Raw genomic sequence first — 21431 nt, forward strand, 5'->3', positions numbered from 1 at the left:
TGCAGGGCGAGAGCTCGTTTATGACAACCTTTTTCCAAAACACAACATAGAATGTGAGATATAACAGGATAATGCATACATTTGTCATTTGTTTTCAAAACGCTTACAAAAAAGTGGTACGCCAAAAATTTACTGTGGGATCCTATTTGTATGATTTGATGGGGTCCCTGGGACCCCATTTTGAAAATTCCTAGCGCCAACACTACTGTCAACATAGGAGAAAAAATACTTTATTTAAATAAATATATTACTTATGAAGCAAGTTCGAGTATCATTGGCAAATTTTCACCTAGTCCCGGCCTTGGCGTGCTGCCCGCCTTGGCACGCATATATGTGTCCTCTTTTTGGGATTTCAGAATATGGTCAGCCTACCTTACATCCCTCTTGAGATGCTGCCCTGAGATATTTGTGTCGAAAAGTCAACAGAAAGATGATAAAGATGTAGCGTCTCCCATTCACCTTTTTCATTCAGAAGGAATTCTACACATTCATTGTATTACACAAACGAAGACCAAGCGGATGATACAGGGGGTTGTCCCTTATTCTGTTGCTTCCACACATTTGAAAAAGATACCACACAATGCCCAAATAGAACAAAAAAAAGGCTGACCTGCATGGTAGGCCACCGATCCGCGGCTCCATCCTGGGTGTCTATTCCTGGGGTAGTCCTGGCAAAACACATCACATCTCTTTGAGAAAAAAATAAACAGTATGTACTAGGGGTGTAACGGTACACAAAAATTTCGGATTGGTGCGTACCTCGGTTTAGAGGTCACGGTTCGGTTAATTTTCAGTACAGTAAGAAAACAACAAAATATAAATGTTTTGGTTATTTATTTACCAAATTTGTAAACAATGGCTTTGTCCTTTTGACATTGGGAACTCTATAATAATTCTGCCCACGTTAATCAACATTAACTGCCTCAAGTTGTTGCTCAGATTAAATAAAATGACAAAACTTTTCTTCTACATATAAAAAGTGCAACATTAAACAATTTCAAGTCAACTCATCATGCTTAATTTATTACAGCATTTGGTAAGCCTGTATTTGATTTTTATTATATAAATGTTATATTTTTATCAACATGTGATAGCAGGGACCCTACAATTCAAAACTAGGCTGCTCCATTATTAATGATTAATGTAACTATAGCTGAAAAAATAGTACAATAGCAATAGGAGAGACTATTCATCCCTGAACACCATGGAGTTCATGTAGGCTTAATGATGCACTTACATTATTATATCAACTATTAGAGACAGAAACTCTTCATTTAACATATTGTCCTTTTTTGCTGCTTCAACACAGCTCAATCAACACAGAAAAAGGTAAAGTGAAATAACAGACAGACAGGGCTTTGCTGTCCGTAACACCCACTCACGCGCGCACACACACACTCACACACACCGCAAAATGAGCTAACGTTACGCTAAAAGCGAAGTAGCCTTCACCTCAGGCCAGGACTGCGAGCGAGCTGAGCTGCAGTTTATATTTCTAGAACGTCAACGGGCTCATAGTGATGTTACTAGTAGTTGACTAGGAGGTGTTTATTATAATTTGGGGAGAGTCCGCTGCCTGATGCTTACCTGCTAAACGCTAAGCACTGACTACATGCGCTCTGAATACGCACTGCTGATTGGCTGTTACCGCTCTGTTTGTAACCAATCAGATGGTTGTGTGGGTGGGACAATGCTGGGTGCTGTGTACTGACAGAGACAGGCAGAAGGAAGTGGAGCAGCTTGTTAAGACTTTAGCTTAAGCGGCTACTTTATATGTTCATGTGGAAACTTGTTCGGTACACCTCCGAACCGAACCGAACGCCCCGTCATACTTGCCAACCCTCCCGAATTTCAGTGCCTCTCCCGAAAATCTCCCGGGACAACCATGCTCCCGAATTTCTCCCGATTTCCAACCGGACTTAAGGCACGCCCCCTCCAGGTCCGTGCGGACCTGAGTGAGGACAGCCTGTCGTCACGTCCGCTTGGACAACCAAAAAGTAACCACAGAACACTATACCGTATAGTGTTCTGTGGTTACTTTTTGGTTGGCCAACGGTCTACGTTGTATTTTGCACCCTGACGGCAAGTGTGGGAATCGGTTCTGAAGTATGAAGTAAAGAGACGTAACTTCGTCACCTTGCCTGGTTATTGACTCCAACCCAGAATATTACACTGCACACACCTATGCTCCTTCAAAGGCTGTGCTACTGGCTGCAAAGCATTGCACTTTCAAATACAACAATGAGTAGAGAGGAGTGTTATGTGTGTAAATGTGTAAATAAATGAACACTGAAATTCAAGTATGTCTTTTATTTATATGCAGTGTTGGGACTGCATATAAGTAGCATAAGTATAAGTATAAGTAACTAAATGAGTTGTTGTTACTGTAACGCCGTTAGTTTCGGCGATAACTAGTAACCTAACGCGTAATTTTTTATATTCAGTAACTCAGTTACCGTTACTACATGATGCGTTACTGCGTTATTTTACGTTATTTTTTATGTAGTATCGGCTAGAAACAGAAAATCTGAGTGTGTTTTATTGCAGCGCTGCTGTGACGTGCTTCTGATTCTTCCTCTGCGCTCTGTGTGTGTCTGGGTGCCGGTGTGGGTGGGAAGGGGAGGGGAGGGGGGTGCGCAATACAATGTAAACCGTTGGCCAACCAAAACGTAACCACAGAACACTATACGGTATAGTGTTATGTGGTTACTTTTTGGTTGTCCAAGCGGACGTGACGACAGGTTGTCCTCACTCAGGTCCGCACGGACCTGGAGGGGGCGTGCCTTAAGTCCGGCTGGAAATCGGGAGAAATTTGGAGAATGGTTGTCCCGGGGAGAGGCACTGAAATTCGGGAGGGTTGGCAAGTATGAGATATTCTCACTTCTTTTCTTTTGACGAGCACAAAGAAAAAAACATTTTAGTTAAATGTAAGTTGTGTCTTGGATCAAAGATCCCGTCTACTGCCCAAAACAACAATTCAAATCTGCCTGGTTAGGCTTTGTGTATGTCACGTGTGCCTTCCTTAGGTGAAGCCAGGTTTACAGCTATGTTGTTGATTGATTGATCGATTGAAACTTTTATTAGTAGATTGCACAGTGAAGTACATATTCCGTACAATTGACCACTAAATGGTAACACCCGAATAAGTTTTTCAACTTGTTTAAGTCGGGGTCCACTTAAATTGATTCATGATACAGATATATACTATCAAATATATACTAACATCATAATACAGTCATCACACAAGATAATCATCAGAGTATATACATTGAATTATTTACATTATTTACCATCCGGGGTGTGGGATATGGGGGGGGTTAGGTTTGGTTGGTATCAACACTTCAGTCATCAACAATCAGCATCAACAATTGCATCATCAGAGAAATTGACATTGAAACAGTGTAGGACTGACTTGGTAGGATATGTACAGCAAGTAGTGGACATAGAGAGAGAGAGATCAGAAAGTATAAGAAAAAGTGTCTACATTTGATTATTTACAATCCGAAGAGGTATTATGTGGAAGGGAGGGTGTTAGTTTAGGGTTGTAGTTACCTGGAGGTGTTCTTTTAGTGCGGTTTTGAAGGAGGATAGAGATGCCCTTTCTTTTACACCTGTTGGGAGTGCATTCCATATTGATGTGGCATAGAAAGAGAATGAGTTAAGACCTTTGTTAGTTCGGAATCTGGCTTTAACGTGGTTAGTGTTAGTGTTAGTGTTAGTGTTATTATGCTGTTTGTTACTTATGTATGTTATGTTGCAGCTATTTAAAATAGTTTTGTCAATTTGTTCTGGCCTGAAATAAATTGGCCCTTTGAAACATATCTTTGTCTTTGTGTGTTGTATGTAGACCACATTGCTCAGCAGAGTTCAGTGATGCAAATACATGTCAAGTTGATCAACACATTGTATTATTCTCCAGTGCAATAATAGTATTGAAATAAAGGCTAAAAGGGCATTAATAGGAGCTTTGAAAAAAAAAAGTATAAGTAACTAAATAGTTACTTTTCACAGTAACGCATTACTTTTTGGTATAAGTAACTGAGTTAGTAACTGAGTTACTTTTGAAATAAAGTAACTAGTAACTGTAACTAGTTACTGGTTTTCAGTAACCAACCCAACACTGTTTATATGTATATATTTATATATATATATATATATATATATGTATATATATATATATATATATATATATATATATATATATATATATATATATATATATATATATATATATATATATATATATAGCTAGAATTCACTGAAAGTCAAGTATTTATTTTATTTATATATACATATAAATATATACTGTATATGTAATACTTGAATTTCAGTAAATTCTAGCTATAAATATACTCCTCCCCCTCGATATGGGAATTCTTGACACCCTGGACTAATCATCTGTCAATCAACGATTTGGCACATTGCGACCAACAACTATCCACACCTATTGAGTCTTTAATGAATATTACACACTGTACATGTTTGTGAGAGTGAGTACCCCGAAGGAATCCATGGCAATCCACACAGAAGCATAGGTGGATTAATGACCGGGCCTACCGGGCCCAGGCCCAGGGGGCCAGAGGCCCCAAGGGGCCAGGCCAACTTGGCCCCGCGGCCGCGACCCAAGCAAAACTACTTTTGCAAAAATAATAATCTTAAGCCCCAAGGGGCCAGGCCAACTTGGCCCCGCGGCCATGATCCATAGAGGGTAAGAGGCCCCAAGGGGCCAGGTCAACTTGGCCCCGCGGCCGCGACCCACAGAGGGCCAGAGGCCCCAAGGGGCCAGGCCAACATGGCCCCGCGGCCATGATCCATAGACGGTCAGAGGCCCCAAGGGGCCAGGCCAACTTGGCCCCGCGGCCACGATCCATAGAGGGTCAGAGGCCCCAGGGGGCCAGGTCAACTTGGCCCCGCGGCCACGATCCATAGACGGTCAGAGGCCCCAAGGGGCCAGGCCAACTTGGCCCCGCGGCCACGACCCACAGAAGGCCAGAGGCCCCAAAGGGCCAGGCCAACTTGGCCCCGCGGCCACGAGCCACAGAAGGCCAGAGGCCCCAAGGGGCCAGGTCAACTTGGCCCCGCGGCCACGATCCATAGAGGGTAAGAGGCCCCAAGGGGCCAGGTCAACTTGGCCCTGCGGCCGCGACCCACAGAGGGCCTGAGGTCCTAAGGGGTCAGGCCAACTTGGCCCCGCGGCCATGATCCATAGAGGGCCAGAGGCCCCGAGGGGTCAGGCCAACTTGGCCCCGATCCATAGAGGGTCAGAGGCCCCAAGGGGCCAGGCCAACTTGGCCCCGCGGCCACGACCCACAGAGGCCCCAAGGGGCCAGGCAAAATTGGCCCCGCGGCCATGATCCACAGAGGGCCAGAGGCTCTCAATCATTATTATCAAAGCTAATTCTCAAATTGGATGGATCACACAACCTCACTCACATATTCTTTATCAATTATTAAAGGTTGTTTCTGAATTTTGATCACAGAACTTAATGCAAATATTCTTGATTGATTGACAAAGCTCATTCTCAAATTTTGATTACACAACCTTACTCTGACAAATTATCATTATCAAAAAGCTCTATCTCGAATTTGGATCACAGAATCTCACTCAAGTATTCTTAGCTGTGCCCCTCCCCCATCAAGTCTTTCATAAACCGGTCTGTTCTTTTAGAATCTCCTCATTTGGTATTTTGAACTCGTGAGAGACTGCTCAAAATTTGGTTTCCTTTCCCTCAGTTCAGACTCAGAGATAATTTGAAATCATTCAACAAGAAGTTTAACGCGCGCACACACACACACACACACACTTGAGTTGAGCATTACTTGGAAATTCTTATATTTTCCATTTTGCTGTTATTATCAGCATCTTCCCATTTTGTCCTTTTCTTTCGAGAAAGTTTACAGTCTGACATTTGTCACTGCTGTCAGTTAATAACTTTTTGGTCTTTGACCCATTTTGTCATTTTCTCGATTCGATCGTCACTGACCACTCTCTCCTGTCTGGCAGACATCGTTGCTGCCATCATAGCTAGCAAGCTGCCTGCAGCGGGTCATCCCTATGTTCCCCGTCCCTATGTTACCCGGGTCCTATGTTCCCCTCTACCGGGGAACTAAGGACCCTTTTTTAAAAAAAGTGTTGTATGTTCCCCGCTGCGGGGAACGTACAACACTTTTTCCAGAAAAGGGTTCTATGTTCCCCGCTGCTTCCAATGCGCGACTAAGTAAGACGCACGCAGACACGCATGACAGAGACGCGTTTAAGTTGTCGAAGGAAGGAAGTTCGCGTTTGAGTTGCTCTATCTGCTGCCGCACGCCCTGTGACAGGTTAGGTTTAGGGATGGTTTTGGTCAGGGCACAATTTCGCCAAAAAAGTGCTCCACAACGCCCTGTGACAGGTTAGGTTTAGGGATAGTTTTGGTCAGGGCACAATTTCGCCAAAAAAAAGTGCTCCACAACGCCCTGTGACAGGTTAGGTTTAGGGATGGTTTTGGTCAGGGCACAATTTCGCAATTTCGCCAGATACAATGCAGGGAACATAGGACCCTTTTTTAGAAAAAGGGTCCTAAGTTCCCCGGTCGCATACAAAGACCCAGGAACAACCGGGGAACATAGGACCCGGGGAACATAGGACCCGGGGAACATAGGCACGCTCCCGCCTGCAGATAGCAACATTTTGGTGTCCTTTGGGAAAATATTTAGAAAGAAGACAAAAGTACACACAGTTGTACAACTATTATCTTTATGATCTTTTTTTTGTTAGTTTCTCTGTTACTGTGTGTGGCCAATTAAGCGACTTTTGGCCATACCTGGCTGGTGACATTTAGCGACTTTCTGGTTGATGTTAAGATTAATAATAGCAACAGTTCTCTTCATCTTAATGCAATTTATTGTGTCTGTCTCTCCACATTTTGCCATTAGGTACTTTGAGCTCTTGTTGGTCAGTCACTCTAAGGTACATTGTTGCTGCCATCATAGCTAGCAAGCTGCCTGCAGATAGCGACATTTTGGTGTCCTTTGAGAAATATTAAGAAAGAAGACAAAAGTACAAGACATTGTACGATTACTATCTTTTTAAAATTATTTGTTTCACTGTGTGATTGACCGACTTTGCCGCTAGATTTCGCGTCTTTTGGCCATACCTGGCTAGCGACTAAAAACATCATTTAGCGACTTTTTGGTTGTGAAGATAAGTGGTAAAAGCAGATCTTCCTGTTGGTCTTCCCACATTTTGCCATTTGGTACTTTGCACTCTTCTTGGTCACTCCAAGGCATTTGTCCCTGCCTTCAGCTAGTCACTTGGCTCTTTTGGAATATATTTCACTGTAATTGGCTCTCTCTCTCTCTTTCTCCTCAGTACAAATCAGCCTGTTCCCTTGCCATTCATCACTGACCACTCTGCTCTCCTGTCTGTCAGACATTATTGCTGCTTGCAGATAGCTTGGGGTCCTTAGAGAAAATATCAGAAGAGAAAAGTACACAATTATCTTAATTATCTTTTTTATTCAGTCAGTCCTTCAGTGAGTCCCAGTGTGTTGGCGATTAAGCAACGTTGGCATTCAATTAGCGACTTTTGGCCATACATGGCTGGCGACTCAAAAAACTAGAAAAAAAGTACAAAAAGTTGTACAATTAATATCTTTATTATCCTTAATTCCCCTGAATCCTAGAGTGTGTTGCAATTAAGCAACTTTGCTGCTAGGTTTAGCGACTCTTGTTTTGGGCATACCTGGCTAGCGACTACAAACATTATTCAGCAACTTTTTGGCTGTTAAGATTAACGTTAATAAATTAAATCCTAATACAATTTATTGTGTTGGTCTCGCCATCTTGCTATTAGGTACTTTGAATTCTTGTTGGTCTCTGCTAAGGTATCTGGCTGTTGTCTTTGCCTTCAGTTAGTCACTTGGCTCTGGAATATATTTAACTGTACTTGGCTCTCTCTTTCTCCTCAGTACAAATCAGTCTGTTCCCTTGCCATTTAGACATTTTCTTGATTGGATCATCACTGACCACTCTGCTCTCCTGCTGTCTATCAGACATTGTTGCTCCCATCATAGCTAGCAAGCTGCCTTGGTGTCCTTTGTGAAAATATTTAGATAGAAGACTAAAGTGCACAAAGGTGTACAATTATTATCTTTTCAAAATATTTGTTTCACTGTCAGTGTGATTGACCGACTTTGCCGCTAGATTTCGCGTCTTTTGGCCATACCTGGCTAGCGACTGAAAACATCATTTAGCAACTTTTTGGTTGTAAAGATAAGAGGTAAAAGCAGATCTGCCTGTTGGTCTTTCCACATTTTGCCATTTGGTACTTTGCACTCTTGTTGGTCACTCCAAGGCATTTGTCCCTGCCTTCAGCTAGTCACTTGGCTCTTTTGGAATATATTTCACTGTAATTGGCTCTCTCTCTCTTTCTCCTCAGTACAAATCAGTCTGTTCCCTTGCCATTTAGACATTTTCTTGATTCGATCATCACTGACCACTCTGCTCTCCTGCTGTCTATCAGACGAATCAGTTGATTCTCTGCTCTCAATTGTCTATGCTAGTAAGCTGTTATTCTCTGCTTTGGAGTGTTGATGCTGGGTTGCTAGTTTTCTAAATCACCTCACACACTTGAAGGAAGCAGCACCGATCATAAACACACAAACAAACTCACACACACACACACACACACACACACACACACACACACACATAGTTGGTTTATCTGTTGTGATAGGCAAAGAGCCAATGTGCAAAGAAAGAAGGGAAATATGGATCATAAACGTTTAAGTGGAGGAGCTAGAAAAAAAATTCAGCAAGAAAAGAAAAAAAAGGAATCAGTTTTACTTGAGAGTGTTCCAAATATCTCCAGCTTCTTCAGTACAAAGACATCTGCTGAAAGCAATTCTATAAATGCTACTGCAAATTCAGCTAAGGTTAGCAATGCACCTGAGCTAGCATGTAGCTCCCAAGATCCTGAGACCACTACAAGTGTAGACACTGAACCAAATGCTTCTGATGCTTATGATTCAACCAATTCAGCAGTAGCCAGTTGCTCGGATGAATGTGAGGTCACTGCACCTCTGGACAGCATAGAAAATGAGCTGAATCTTTCTTCAACACCATCTACAGTGACAACTCTACCTAGTGATCCCGCTAAATGGGCTGAGACCCTCACTGAGTCAATGAAGGAAGTTCTTATTCAAAGAGGTGCAAAATCATTTCACAACCGTCACAGCCATTATCCAGCTTCTGTGAGGAACAGTGGGCTAGGAGGCAAAACCCGATGCCTAAACAATGAACATTTTACTTCACACTTGCCCAATGGACAACGAGTACAAAGAGAGTGGCTGATGTACTCTCCCTCTACTGGTAATGTTTACTGCTTTGCATGCAAACTGTTTTCCCCAAAAACGCATTCTTTTGTGACAGGCTATTGTGATTGGAAACACTCAGAAAGATTTGGTGAACATGAGCGAAGTGCTGAGCACATAACCTGCATGCAAGCAGTCTTGAACCGCGCCAAAGGTGCCACAGTTGATGCAGACCTGTTCAAACAGTTTCAGGCAGAGAGCAGCTATTGGAGGCAGGTGTTACAAAGAGTTGTTGCAGTCATTAAATTCCTTGCAGAAAGGGGCCTTGCATTTAGGGGTAAAAATGAATCGTTAGGGTCTCCTCTCAATGGGAACTACCTTGGTATTCTGGAGGTCCTGGCTGAATTTGATCCCTTTCTAAAGGATCACATCAGAAAGTTTGGGCAGATGGGTCGAGGTAATACCTCATATCTGTCCTCCACCATTTGTGAGGAATTCATTGAATTGATGGGTGCAAAAACCAAACAGGCTATAGCAGATGAACTGCAAGCAAGCAAATACTACTCTATCATTGTGGATTCAACCCCAGATTTATCTCATGTGGACCAATTGACATTCATATTCCGTTTTGTTAGCAAAGAGGGCAGTGTTGTTGAACGCTTTGTGGGTTTTGAGCCCATTACTAGCCATACAGGTGAAAGTTTGGCTAACTGTGTCATGTCTGTGTTGGAAAATCTAGGGTTAGAGCTGTCAAATTGCAGGGGGCAGGCTTATGATAATGCCAGCAACATGTCAGGGAGGTATAATGGGTTGCAGGCTCACTTAAAGAAAAGCAACCCATTAATACACTATATTCCATGTGCAGCTCACTCTTTGAATTTGGTGGGAGTCAACAGCATTGACAGATGTGGAAATGAAGTCTCTAAGTATTTTGACTTGATTCAGTCTATTTACAACTTCACAACTGCATCCACACACCGATGGGACAGGGTATTTGGCAATTCCAACATAGATCTCACACTTAAAGCTTTATCCAACACGCGTTGGAGTTGCCGTGCAGAATCTACCAAAGCACTGTGGCAGAACTACAGTAAAATAAAAGCAGCACTACAGGTTATTTCCACTGATGACACAGAGAAACGAGACACACGAACTGAAGCTGACAGTCTAGTGCGGAAGCTGGATTCACTTGAGATGGCCTTCATGGCAGGCTTTTGGGACACTGTTCTGTCCAGATTTCAGGCCACAAGTCTGCAACTTCAAAAAGCAGACATGGACCTTGGTACAGCAGTTAGATTGCTGGAATCTCTGCGCACCTTTGTTCTCTCCCAAAGAGATCTATTTGATCATTTTGAGCAGAAAGCCTTAAACATGTTGGGTGGCACCCCATCTTACAGGGCTGAACGGACGAGGAAACGTAAAAAGTTTGCTGATGAATCAGCATCCCCAGATGTTGTGCTTGAGGGAAGGCAACTGTTTCAAATAGAGACATTTATTGCCTCTATTGATCAACTGAGTTCAAGCCTTAATCACCGTCTGGAGGCCTACAAACATCTGAACAATTTGTTCAGTGTCCTTTTCTCTTTGGATACAGAGTCCAATGCTTCAGTCCTTCACAAGGCCAAGATTCTCACTGAATCATACCCATCTGACCTCAATGAAAGTCTTGGACAGGAGCTTATACAGTTCAAATCTTTTATACAGCTCAACAACACTGATGAGGAGAGGACCCCTTCAGGACTGCTCAAAACAATAATACATTTTGGACTACAGCCTACGTTTCCTAATACATACATTGCGCTACAGATTTTTCTCACTCTACCGGTCAGTAACTGTGAGGGAGAACGCTCATTCTCTCTTTTGTCAAGAGTAAAAAATGAGCTGCGCACAAGAATGACTCAGAAAAGATTAAATGCGTTATCTCTAATGGCAATTGAGAGTGAGCTGACAAGAGAGTTGGACTTCAATGATGTGGTGGATGATTTTGCAAAATTGAAAGCACGAAAGAAACCCCTTGCTTAAAGGTGCACTGTGTAAGATTTTTAGGTTATTTCCAGAATTCACCCATTCACTAATGTTAGGCTACCTGTTTTCATGAATACTTACCACCACCATAAAATTCTAAGTATCCATTATGACTTGGAGAATTGCACTTTTGCCATTTCTGGGAAGTGTCACCTGGATTGTGAAGATAGGATTGACTTTAGGCAGAAGCTTGGTGCTTTCTCTGGCAAACTGAACCTCAAGCTTCATTCTCTGCAGCTTTGCATTCTTGTGCAGACTTTCATCCACAAGGAACTTTTCAACTTCCCCACTATCGTGAAGGGGCCATCAAAAGATTTCAGTGTGTCCAGCATGTCTAGTCTCCTTTCTTTGAGCCATCTCTTGTTTCTCATCTGCCCTACTCTCGAATTTTGCCTTCATGAATTTACTCCAGTTGAGTTCAACCTCCCTTTTTGCTTGTGCTGCTGCCTTGAAACCTCTGAAGCTCCTGGCTCTTCTGTAAAATTATTGACCTATTGACTGCGTTCAGTGTGCCCAACTTCTTCAGTTTGTAGTCCACCTTGCCACATTGTCTCTCCATCCCAATGTTGTGCACAGGGGTGCCATCAATGTTACTAGCCTGTTCACTGACAGGGTCCATTGGGAAGGTCTCCTCATCCATCCTCTGCCTGGCCAGGACAGTCTTCAGATGGGGCAGCATGAGATCTGTCAGCTGCTTCACTTCATCCAAGTATTCGGCAGCCACGTCTGACACTGAGTTCAGGACATGTCCAGTGCCTGTCCAGCCACTATAGCATTCTTGGAAATGGGCTATCTTGACCTGCATGCAGCCCTTGTACCATGAACTGGCCTACACCTTTCTTTGTGGTGCTCTCCGATGCATGTTATCATTTTACCTTTCTCCTTCTCCTCAAGCTTAACCACAAATAGATACAGACTTTGAGCCTCAATTTGCTGCACAGCTGCCGTTATGCCAAAGTGTTTTCCTAAGATATTATTTTATTTTTAATGATAGAAGGGAGGAAAAGGGGGCAAAAATCATGTCCGATTTAGTTTTTTGGGTGGGGTGGGGGGTTTATTTCATGATAGCTACCAACTTCCAATACATAATATCTCTCAAATGACCCAATGCACCATCACTGAAGTGGGCGTAATCATTTTCCAAAATGTTTATTTTTAGGCCATTTATCCCCTCCCCCTGTGTCTGTGTGAAACCTGTGCTTGTCAGTGTCTGTGTGGTATACCTAATAGTGTGTGTGCAGTATGTGCACTCTTCTGTACAGTACAGTGTGCATGTCTGTTCACAGTATACAGTATTTCTTGCATAGTGCGTGCGTGTGTGTGCGCCCACACGCGCGGGGGGTTGAGGGGCCAAGACCATGTCAGGCCCAGGGGGCCAAAATTTCTTAATCCGCCCCTGCACAGAAGGTCCCAGTGCCACTGTGCTGTTAGTTAAAACCTAAATAGATTTTTCAGGCAGTGCTTCTCTGGTAAAAAGCATGAGGCGGTTGGCATATTTCTGTGTGACCTATGGAGTTTTACTTATTGAATTAAATCACACAAGCACATTTACAAGTGTGATTTCCTCTCTGTTTTGGATATCCTATTTGTCTAGGATGTGTTTGTCTCGCACTCAGTCTGTCTGCATGCAAAGAAAGTATATTGTTTCCAGGTGCCAACAAACATACCTTGTGGGTCAACTTTTAGACAAGATCATAACTTTTCAAAGAATATGTTCAAAACAAAGTATGACAGCTCTCAAAAATGATCTGAGAAAACACAGTTGGGACAATGTCTACACTAGGGATGTGCGTATCGATCCTGTGGTATCGATGTATCGATACTCACACGCTACTCATTTGGCATCACTTTTCTGAAAAAAGTATCGATATAAACCAAAAAACGGCGTGTGGGGGGTGCAAGCATCACTTTCAGATGTTTTTGATGACTTACTTAACTTACTATGTGCTGGGACACCCCTGTACCTGGCAGAGTACAGAGCTGGCCCAGTCACGTGACAGGAGACAGCGAATGAGCGTCGTCAACGTGCAACACACACACAGCCAGCCGACAGCGATGCAGCCAGGCATATCCAGTGTTGTCCAATTGTTGACTTAAAACAGGCATTGTTTTTTTTTTTTTTAGTAATGTTTACTGAATATTTTTGTTTAAATGATTATGCTAAATTCAAATAATTTCCACAGGGGAATTTACTGTTAGTTGAAAATTGCTTGAGTATTTAAAACAAGATAAGAAAGAGATACAATTTGGAGATTCTTCATCTTTGCATTACAGTTTTATTTTTTTCCAAGAAAATCTTGAATATATGATTGAATGTGATTTTGGTTTTAATCTGTAACATGATTTCTTACATTTCGAAAACATTAGCCTATTTCATATTTCATTAATTGTTAATTATATCACAAACTTTAAAAAATAACTGCAGCTTCTTGCAATTCGGATTTGACTGTTAATTGGAAAGCCCTAATATTTAATTATTATTATATATAATATATAGTTATTATTATATATAATATTTAATTTATTTTTCATATTTATGTTATTTATTTTAATTGTACTTTTATTATATATTGACCATAATAAATGTGGTATAAATGGTCTGTATTTGTCTTATGATTTGTCTTAAATAATAACAATAGTAATAATATTTTTGACTGACAAAAAATTGCCAATAAGAAATTATTGGTATCGGTATCGGTATCGATGAAAATGCAAGAAAAAGTATCGGTATCGTATCGAATCCTAAAAGTGTGGTATCGCCCATCCCTGGTCTACACTGAAAATGATGTAGATGATGCATATGGTATTTTTTTTAATACCTTTGAGATGCTTCATGATTGAAACAACTTAATAAGAAGCGAAAGAAAAATAATCAACCATGGATGACAAATGGACTGAGAAATGCTTGCAAAAAGAAGAATACACTATGTAGAACATTTATAACACAAAGATCTACAGAAGCAGAAAACGAGTACAAAACGTATAAGAACAAGAAAATGACATTCGCAAAATCTTCTTTGTTTTGCTCACCCACAATAACACTAAGCAGACAACCTTTATAGCTTTTAATGTCAGTTGCTGTATAAACTTGGAGATTAGGCATGAGAAGCTGACCTGAAATTATTGGAATACATACTAGAAATATTTTATGAGAATTTATTTTATTTTATTTTATAGTTTTACTGCTGTGAGTACACTACTACCACAGATAAATTTGCGAGTGCTGACTGTATGTAATAGTAAGATTTCACCACTAAACATCTCACATTGATCTCCTACTTTACCCACATAACACTCCTTTGGGGGTTGGGGGGTTAAATTGATCCCAGTATAGTTGTGCAAGTGTTTGTTGCATTTCAGCAGCTCTTGACACAGATTTATCCCAGAATTTAGACTTTTACATTATCATTCCATTCACTTTCACTGCAATGTTTACAAACGCTTCCCTCCTGGATGGCTCCCCATCCAGGTCCTATAAACACTTAATATATTTCCATCCACCGGCTTCAAGCAAGCATTAAATTGATCGTTCTGGAGCCACAAATCGTTGATCTTGCACTTACCCATTTTAAGCTGTAACTGGGCTTTGCCGTGGGCTTTCGTTAAGTTTTCTCCACTGCTATGCTAAGCTGTAACAACACACCGCTGCGCACGCACAGCACTCCAGCTGGTTGTGCGAGATTAATTCTGCAGCACAGGTAGCCTACTTTAGTTTCATTTTGTACTGTAGGTACATTATAGCGTCCTCAAAAATCCAAACATTTAAAAGCAAGATTGAAGTTTACACATGTTTGAAATAAAAGTAACATAAATGTATTTTAAAGATCCTTTGGAAATCGTATTTAAGACCTTTTATGAGATTTTATGTGAATTGTAGACATTTGAAGGCCTTAAATTAAAATGGTTGGATTTAAGACTTTTTTTAGACTGCATAGGCTCATTACATATAACAATATATTTCAAGCTTTCTTTTGATATAATTTTAAGGATTATGGTTTACAGTTTATGAAAACCATAGCCCCTGCTATGGGTTCACCACCCATAGCAGGGGCCATATAGGTCGGGTGCAATGTGAGCTGGGCGGCAGCCGAAGGCAGGGCACTTGGCGGTCTGATCCGCTGCTACAGAAGCTAGCTCTTGGGACGTGGAACGTCACCTCGCTGGGGGGGAAGGAGCCTGAGCTAGTGCGTGAGGTCGAGAAGTTCCGGATAGATATAGTCGGACTCACTTTGACGCACAGCAAGGGCTCTGGAACCAGTTCTCTCGAGAGGGGCTGGACTCTCTTCCACTCTGGCATTGCCAGCAGTGAGAGGCGACGGGCTGGGGTAGCAATTCTTGCTGCCCCCCGGCTCAGAGCCTGCACGTTGGAGTTCAACCCAGTGGACGAGAGGGTAGCTTCCCTCCGCCTTTGGGTTGGGGGACGGGTCCTGACTGTGGTTTGCGCTTACGCGCCAAACGGCAGCTCAGAGTACCCACCCTTTTTGGATTCACTCGAGGGAGTACTTGAGAGTGCTCCCCCGGGTGATTCCCTCGTTCTACTGGGGGACTTCAACGCTCATGTTAGCAACGACAGTGAAACCTGGAGAGGCGTGATTGGGAAGAATGGCCGCCCGGATCTGAACCCGAGTGGTGTTTTGTTATTGGACTTTTGTGCCCGTCACAGATTGTCCATAATGAACACCATGTTCAAACATAAGGGTGTACATATGTGCACTTGGCACCAGGACACCCTAGGCCGCAGTTCCATGATCGACTTTGTAGTTGTGTCTCCGGATTTGCGGCCTCATGTTTTGGACACTCGGGTGAAGAGAGGGGCGGAGCTTTCTACCGATCACCACCTGGTGGTGAGTTGGCTGCGAGGGTGGGGGAGGATGCCGGACAGACCTGGCAGGCCCAAACGCATTGTGAGGGTTTGCTGGGAACGTCTGGCAGAGTCTCCTGTCAGAGAGAGTTTCAATTCCCACCTCCGGAAGAACTTTGAACATGTCACGAGGGAGGTGCTGGACATTGAGTCCGAGTGGACCATGTTCCGCGCCTCTATTGTCGAGGCGGCTGATTGGAGCTGTGGCCGCAAGGTAGTTGGTGCCTGTCGTGGCGGTAATCCTAGAACCCGTTGGTGGACACCGGCGGTGAGGGATGCCGTCAAGCTGAAGAAGGAGTCCTATCGGGTTCTTTTGGCTCATAGGACTCCTGAGGCAGCGGACAGGTACCGACAGGCCAAGCGGTGTGCGGCTTCAGCGGTCGCGGAGGCAAAAACTCGGACATGGGAGGAGTTCGGGGAAGCCATGGAAAACGACTTCCGGACGGCTTCGAAGCGATTCTGGACCACCATCCGCCGCCTCAGGAAGGGGAACCAGTGCACTATCAACACCGTGTATGGTGAGGATGGTGTTCTGCTGACCTCGACTGCGGATGTTGTGGATTGGTGGAGGGAATACTTCGAAGACCTCCTCAATCCCACCAACACGTCTTCCTATGAGGAAGCAGTTCCTGGGGAATCTGTGGTGGGCTCTCCTATTTCTGGGGCTGAGGTTGCTGAGGTAGTTAAAAAGCTCCTCGGTGGCAAGGCCCCGGATGTAGATAAGATCCGCCCGGAGTTCCTTAAGGCTCTGGATGCTGAGGGGCTGTCTTGGTTGACAAGACTCTGCAGCATCGCGTGGCCATCGGGGGCGGTACCTCTGGATTGGCAGACCGGGGTGGTGGTTCCTCTCTTTAAGAAGGGGAACCGGAGGGTGTGTTCTAACTATCGTGGGATCACACTCCTCAGCCTTCCCTCGGGAAGTCCTGTGGGGAGTGCTCAGAGAGTATGGGGTATTGGACTGTCTGATTGTGGCCGTCCGCTCCCTGTATGATCAGTGTCAGAGCTTGGTACGCATTGCGGGCAGTAAGTCGGAAACGTTTCCAGTGAGGGTTGGACTCCGCCAAGGCTGCCCTTTGTCACCGATTCTGCTCATAACTTTTATGGACAGAATTTCTAGGCGCAGTCAAGGCGTTGAGGGGATCCGGTTTGGTGGCTGCAGGATTAGGTCTCTGCTTTTTGCAGATGATGTGGTCCTGATGGCTTCATCTGGCCAGGATCTTCAGCTCTCACTGGATCGGTTTGCAGCTGAATGTGAAGCGACTGGGATGAGAATCAGCACTTCCAAGTCAGAGTCCATGGTTCTCGCCCGGAAAAGGGTGGAGTGCCATCTCCGGGTTGCGCAGGGGGAGACCCTGCCCCAAGTGGAGGAGTTCAAGTACCTCGGAGTCTTGTTCACGAGTGAGGGAAGAGTGGATCGTGAGATCGACAGGCGGATCGGTGCGGCGTCTTCAGTAATGCGGACGCTGTATCGATCCGTTGTGGTGAAGAAGGAGCTGAGCCGGAAGGCAAAGCTCTCAATTTACCGGTCGATCTACGTTCCCATCCTCACCTATGGTCATGAGCTTTGGGTTATGACCGAAAGGACAAGATCACGGGTACAAACGGCCGAAATGAGTTTCCTCCGCCGGGTGGCGGGGCTCTCCCTTAGAGATAGGGTGAGAAGCTCTGTCATCCGGGAGGAGCTCAAAGTAAAGGAGCCAGATGAGGTGGTTCAGGCATCTGGTCAGGATGCCACCCGAACGCCTCCCTAGAGAGGGGTTTAGGGCACGTGCGACCGGTAGGAGGCCACGGGGAAGACCCAGGACACATTGGGAAGACTATGTCTCCCGGCTGGCCTGGGAACGCCTCGGGGTCCCCTGGGAAGAGCTGGAAGAAGTGGCTGGGGAGAGGGAAGTCTTGGCTTCCCTGCTTAGGCTGCTGACCCCGCGACCCGACCTCGGATAAGCGGAAGAAGATGGATGGATGGTTGGATGGGTTTATGAAAACCTTGAATTGAAAATCTCAACAAATTAGGGGTTTTCAAAAAGTGTAAGCCATGCTCATCAAAATTATAACAAATAAAGGCTTGACATGTCTCACTTTGCATGTAATTAGTTTATATCACATATTATTAGGTTCACATTTGAAGTTGAATTACTGACATGTATTTTGCAAGATATACATTTTTTTTTAGTTTCACCTCAATTTTAATGTAATTTCAAAAGGGGAATAAATGTGCTTTAAATTACATTAAAAAGCCACACATTATTGATGCAAAGATTTGAAAACAGAAATCCCCGAAAAACAAAGCAAACCACATTAAATTAACACCTTTGTGGAGAAGCATAATGAATAATTGTATCATTGCTTCCAGACAAAGTGCAACATTTGGGGCAAACATCAGGGAAACATTATCAGCTTCATTTCACGAGCCCACTGGGGAGGAGGAAATGGAGATGGATGGAGCAAAAGCAAGAGGCAGATAAAGACAGATTGAGACATCAGCAGAGGAAGACGTGGAGATATTCAAGAATGCAGCTACCGCTCCAAGTCTAAAACCTGTTGAACCGCCAAGTGTGCTCCTCTTCTTTTTATCTTGATCGCGAGCCTGACCATTTATCAGGTTGACTGACATGATCTTCACAACGAGGTGGGGGAGGACAATGTGCTTCCCAATTGATGACTTTTTTTGCAGATGACATGCTAGAGGCTATAACATTTAATGGTGTTCTGACTTGACCGAGACACTTGCTTGTGCTTAATGGATCTACCAAACATCTGTTTTCGTAGATGTCTGAAAGATCTCTAATACTAAAAAGTGTCATCTGTGTGATTTATCTGTCCAATAGAAAATCTTCAGCTTAGTAATGTAAAAGCTAATTTAGAGTGCTGGTCGCTAAATAGCTTTTTTTCATACTAATCAAATTTGATTACCGGTATATTAGACTTTACACTACATCCGAAATATGGGGTAACATTTGTTTCAGGGCCTATTTTTTCTACTAATGTGGTTGGTTAGGGTAGAGTAAGTAACAGCACTAATGGTTATGGTGGAAACGTGAAGCTGGTTGACTTTGGTAAAGCAGTGCTACTGAAGTCGATGATGGCATGTCAGTTGGCCAAGGGGGAAAACATTATGAATGAAAAGAAGGGAAAAATAATTGCACCCTGGGGGCATTGTGATATTGAAAAATGAGTGACTTAGAGTTGTTGATGTAAAATAACTGGTGTCTATCCGAGAGGTAGGATTTAAACCATAAGACTGCAGTGCCAGTGATTTTGAACACAGGTAAGACAGAGGGAAGGAATAACAAATGGTATCGAATGCTGTGCTGAGGTCTAGTTTGATAGGATGAACAAACTCCACACCAGAAAACAGAGGAGAGGAGAAGGTCATTTGTAAGCCGTTTGGCTTTTGGTGCTGCAGTGAGGACAGACATCCAAACTGGAATGTTTCAACAAGGTCATTGGCGAAGAGGGTTTTTTTGACTCTTGAATCATCAGCATGTTCTTGGACTATAGCAGGTTGGAGATAGTCTGAAGTTTTTATGTGACACTTTTGGGGGAGGGGGGGGGGGGTGGCGTGGGTGGTTGTGTGTGTTTTTGTTAGTGAGTTTGACAGCTCCTGGAACAGAACTAGTGGGGAGGGGATGATTATTGAAATAATCTCAGCCTTGATTGCCTCAATAATCTGGGTGCAGTTGGCAACTTTCAGTCTTGCTATGTTGGTATGGTCTGTGGCGTATATGTAGAAGACCTTAAACAGGTGGATAGTTTAGGGAAGTGCTTCTCAATTATTTTCTGTTAAGCCCCCTAAGAAAAAGGACCCCCCCCCCCCCCCCACACACACACACACTCTCCACGTGACTATAAGTAGTATAATTTGTCTATAAAATTGTTATAACTATACCTCTGCATAATATTCTAAGTTTATTAACATTAAAGAAAAAAACACACCAGCTTTTCCTCGTCTCCCACTGTGGTTACAATGAAGCCAAGTGCTACATCCACTTAGTCACATTCTGGTACATAAAAAAGCATGTTCCCTGAGGTCGCGCTGCGGCCCCCCACGGGCGCCCGCCAGACTATTTGAGAAGGACTGATTTAGGGGAAAAAGAAGAGAAGTGGGGGCAAGGTCATGGTTCAAAACAAAGTTTTTTGAAAATGTGCACTTGTTGACTGTAAACTGTTGTCCTAAGTGGGCAGCATAGTGTAAAAGTGGTTGGCAGGTCTGCCTCACAGCTATGGCCAGGTAATTAACCATAGATGTGAACTGTGAACGTGAGTGTGACTGGTTATTTGTGTGTGTGTGTGTGTGTGTGTTCGTGTGTGTGTGTGTGTGTGTGTGTGTGCGTGCGTGCGTGCGTGCGTGAATGTGTACGTGTAAATGTGTGTGTGTGTGTGTGTGTGTGACTGTACCCCGCTTCTAAGCCATAAGAGAGCTGAGATATGCTCCTTCTGACCAGTGACTCTGAACGGGATAAAGCTTTAAAGAAAATGAATGAATGTCCAGGAGATTGAGGATGAATGTACTTGGTCATAAATACATACTGGGTGGGTGATTGCACTGACATAAGAACCGATAAGACAAATGGCTGAAATGCCAATGCAGGGATTTCCACAGTTGCTGAAATTGATTTAAAAAAAAAGTTGTTTAAATTAACTGTAAACTGAGATACAGGCAGGCAAAAAAATATCAACTTATTTGGCTAGAAGTGTGTGTTTTCTCTAAAGGCCTTAGTTTATGGAACAAAGAATGACATCTCTTCGTCAAAAAGAAAATTGTTGTCTAGCCAATTTGTTGAATGATGATTGGCTTGTCAAGTTGTTGTCTCTGGCAGTCGCCCTGTCATCTGAAACGGCTTTCCAAAATTGAAAACATGTTCACATTTTGCAAAAGTCCCTGAAATCTGTTTACTCGACTTGAACAGCCAAACAGAAACATTACTATGGATATGAAAAAAGCGCACACCCCTGATAGTAACATATACATCAGGAATAAATCATTTGAGGAGGGTTTTTTTTCCATTTCACAAAATAAAATGCACCTTAGAGATTTTATTAAAAGAAAAACTAAGTTAAATTATGCATATATAAGTGCATATGTTTTAGTTTTAGTGTTTAATTAATTTTACTCACTAAGAATAATATTTTCCATGAATGATGAAGTGTTATTTGTGGGGGGTTTTTGTCATACAGTTAGCTATACTAGTTCACTTTAATCTAAAAAGCTACTGTCTGTATTATATTGTACTAACAAGGAAATAAAAAGA

General features: G+C 43.2%; 1 protein-coding gene across 4 annotated transcripts in view; it reads right to left on the bottom strand.

Moving 5' to 3' along the window:
- spryd3 (SPRY domain containing 3) overlaps positions 1 to 21431 on the bottom strand; it is a 174766-nt gene that overhangs the window by 41142 nt on the left and 112193 nt on the right. For all 4 annotated transcript variants that reach the window (XM_062053511.1, XM_062053512.1, XM_062053509.1 and 1 more), the window contains one exon: positions 611 to 668. In XM_062053511.1, the coding sequence (XP_061909495.1) occupies positions 611 to 668 (58 nt within the window). The remainder of the gene's footprint in view (positions 1 to 610; positions 669 to 21431) is intronic.

Source organism: Entelurus aequoreus, linkage group LG07 (assembly GCF_033978785.1).
Source record: "Entelurus aequoreus isolate RoL-2023_Sb linkage group LG07, RoL_Eaeq_v1.1, whole genome shotgun sequence".
In the NCBI taxonomy this organism is placed as follows: Eukaryota; Metazoa; Chordata; class Actinopteri; order Syngnathiformes; family Syngnathidae; genus Entelurus; species Entelurus aequoreus.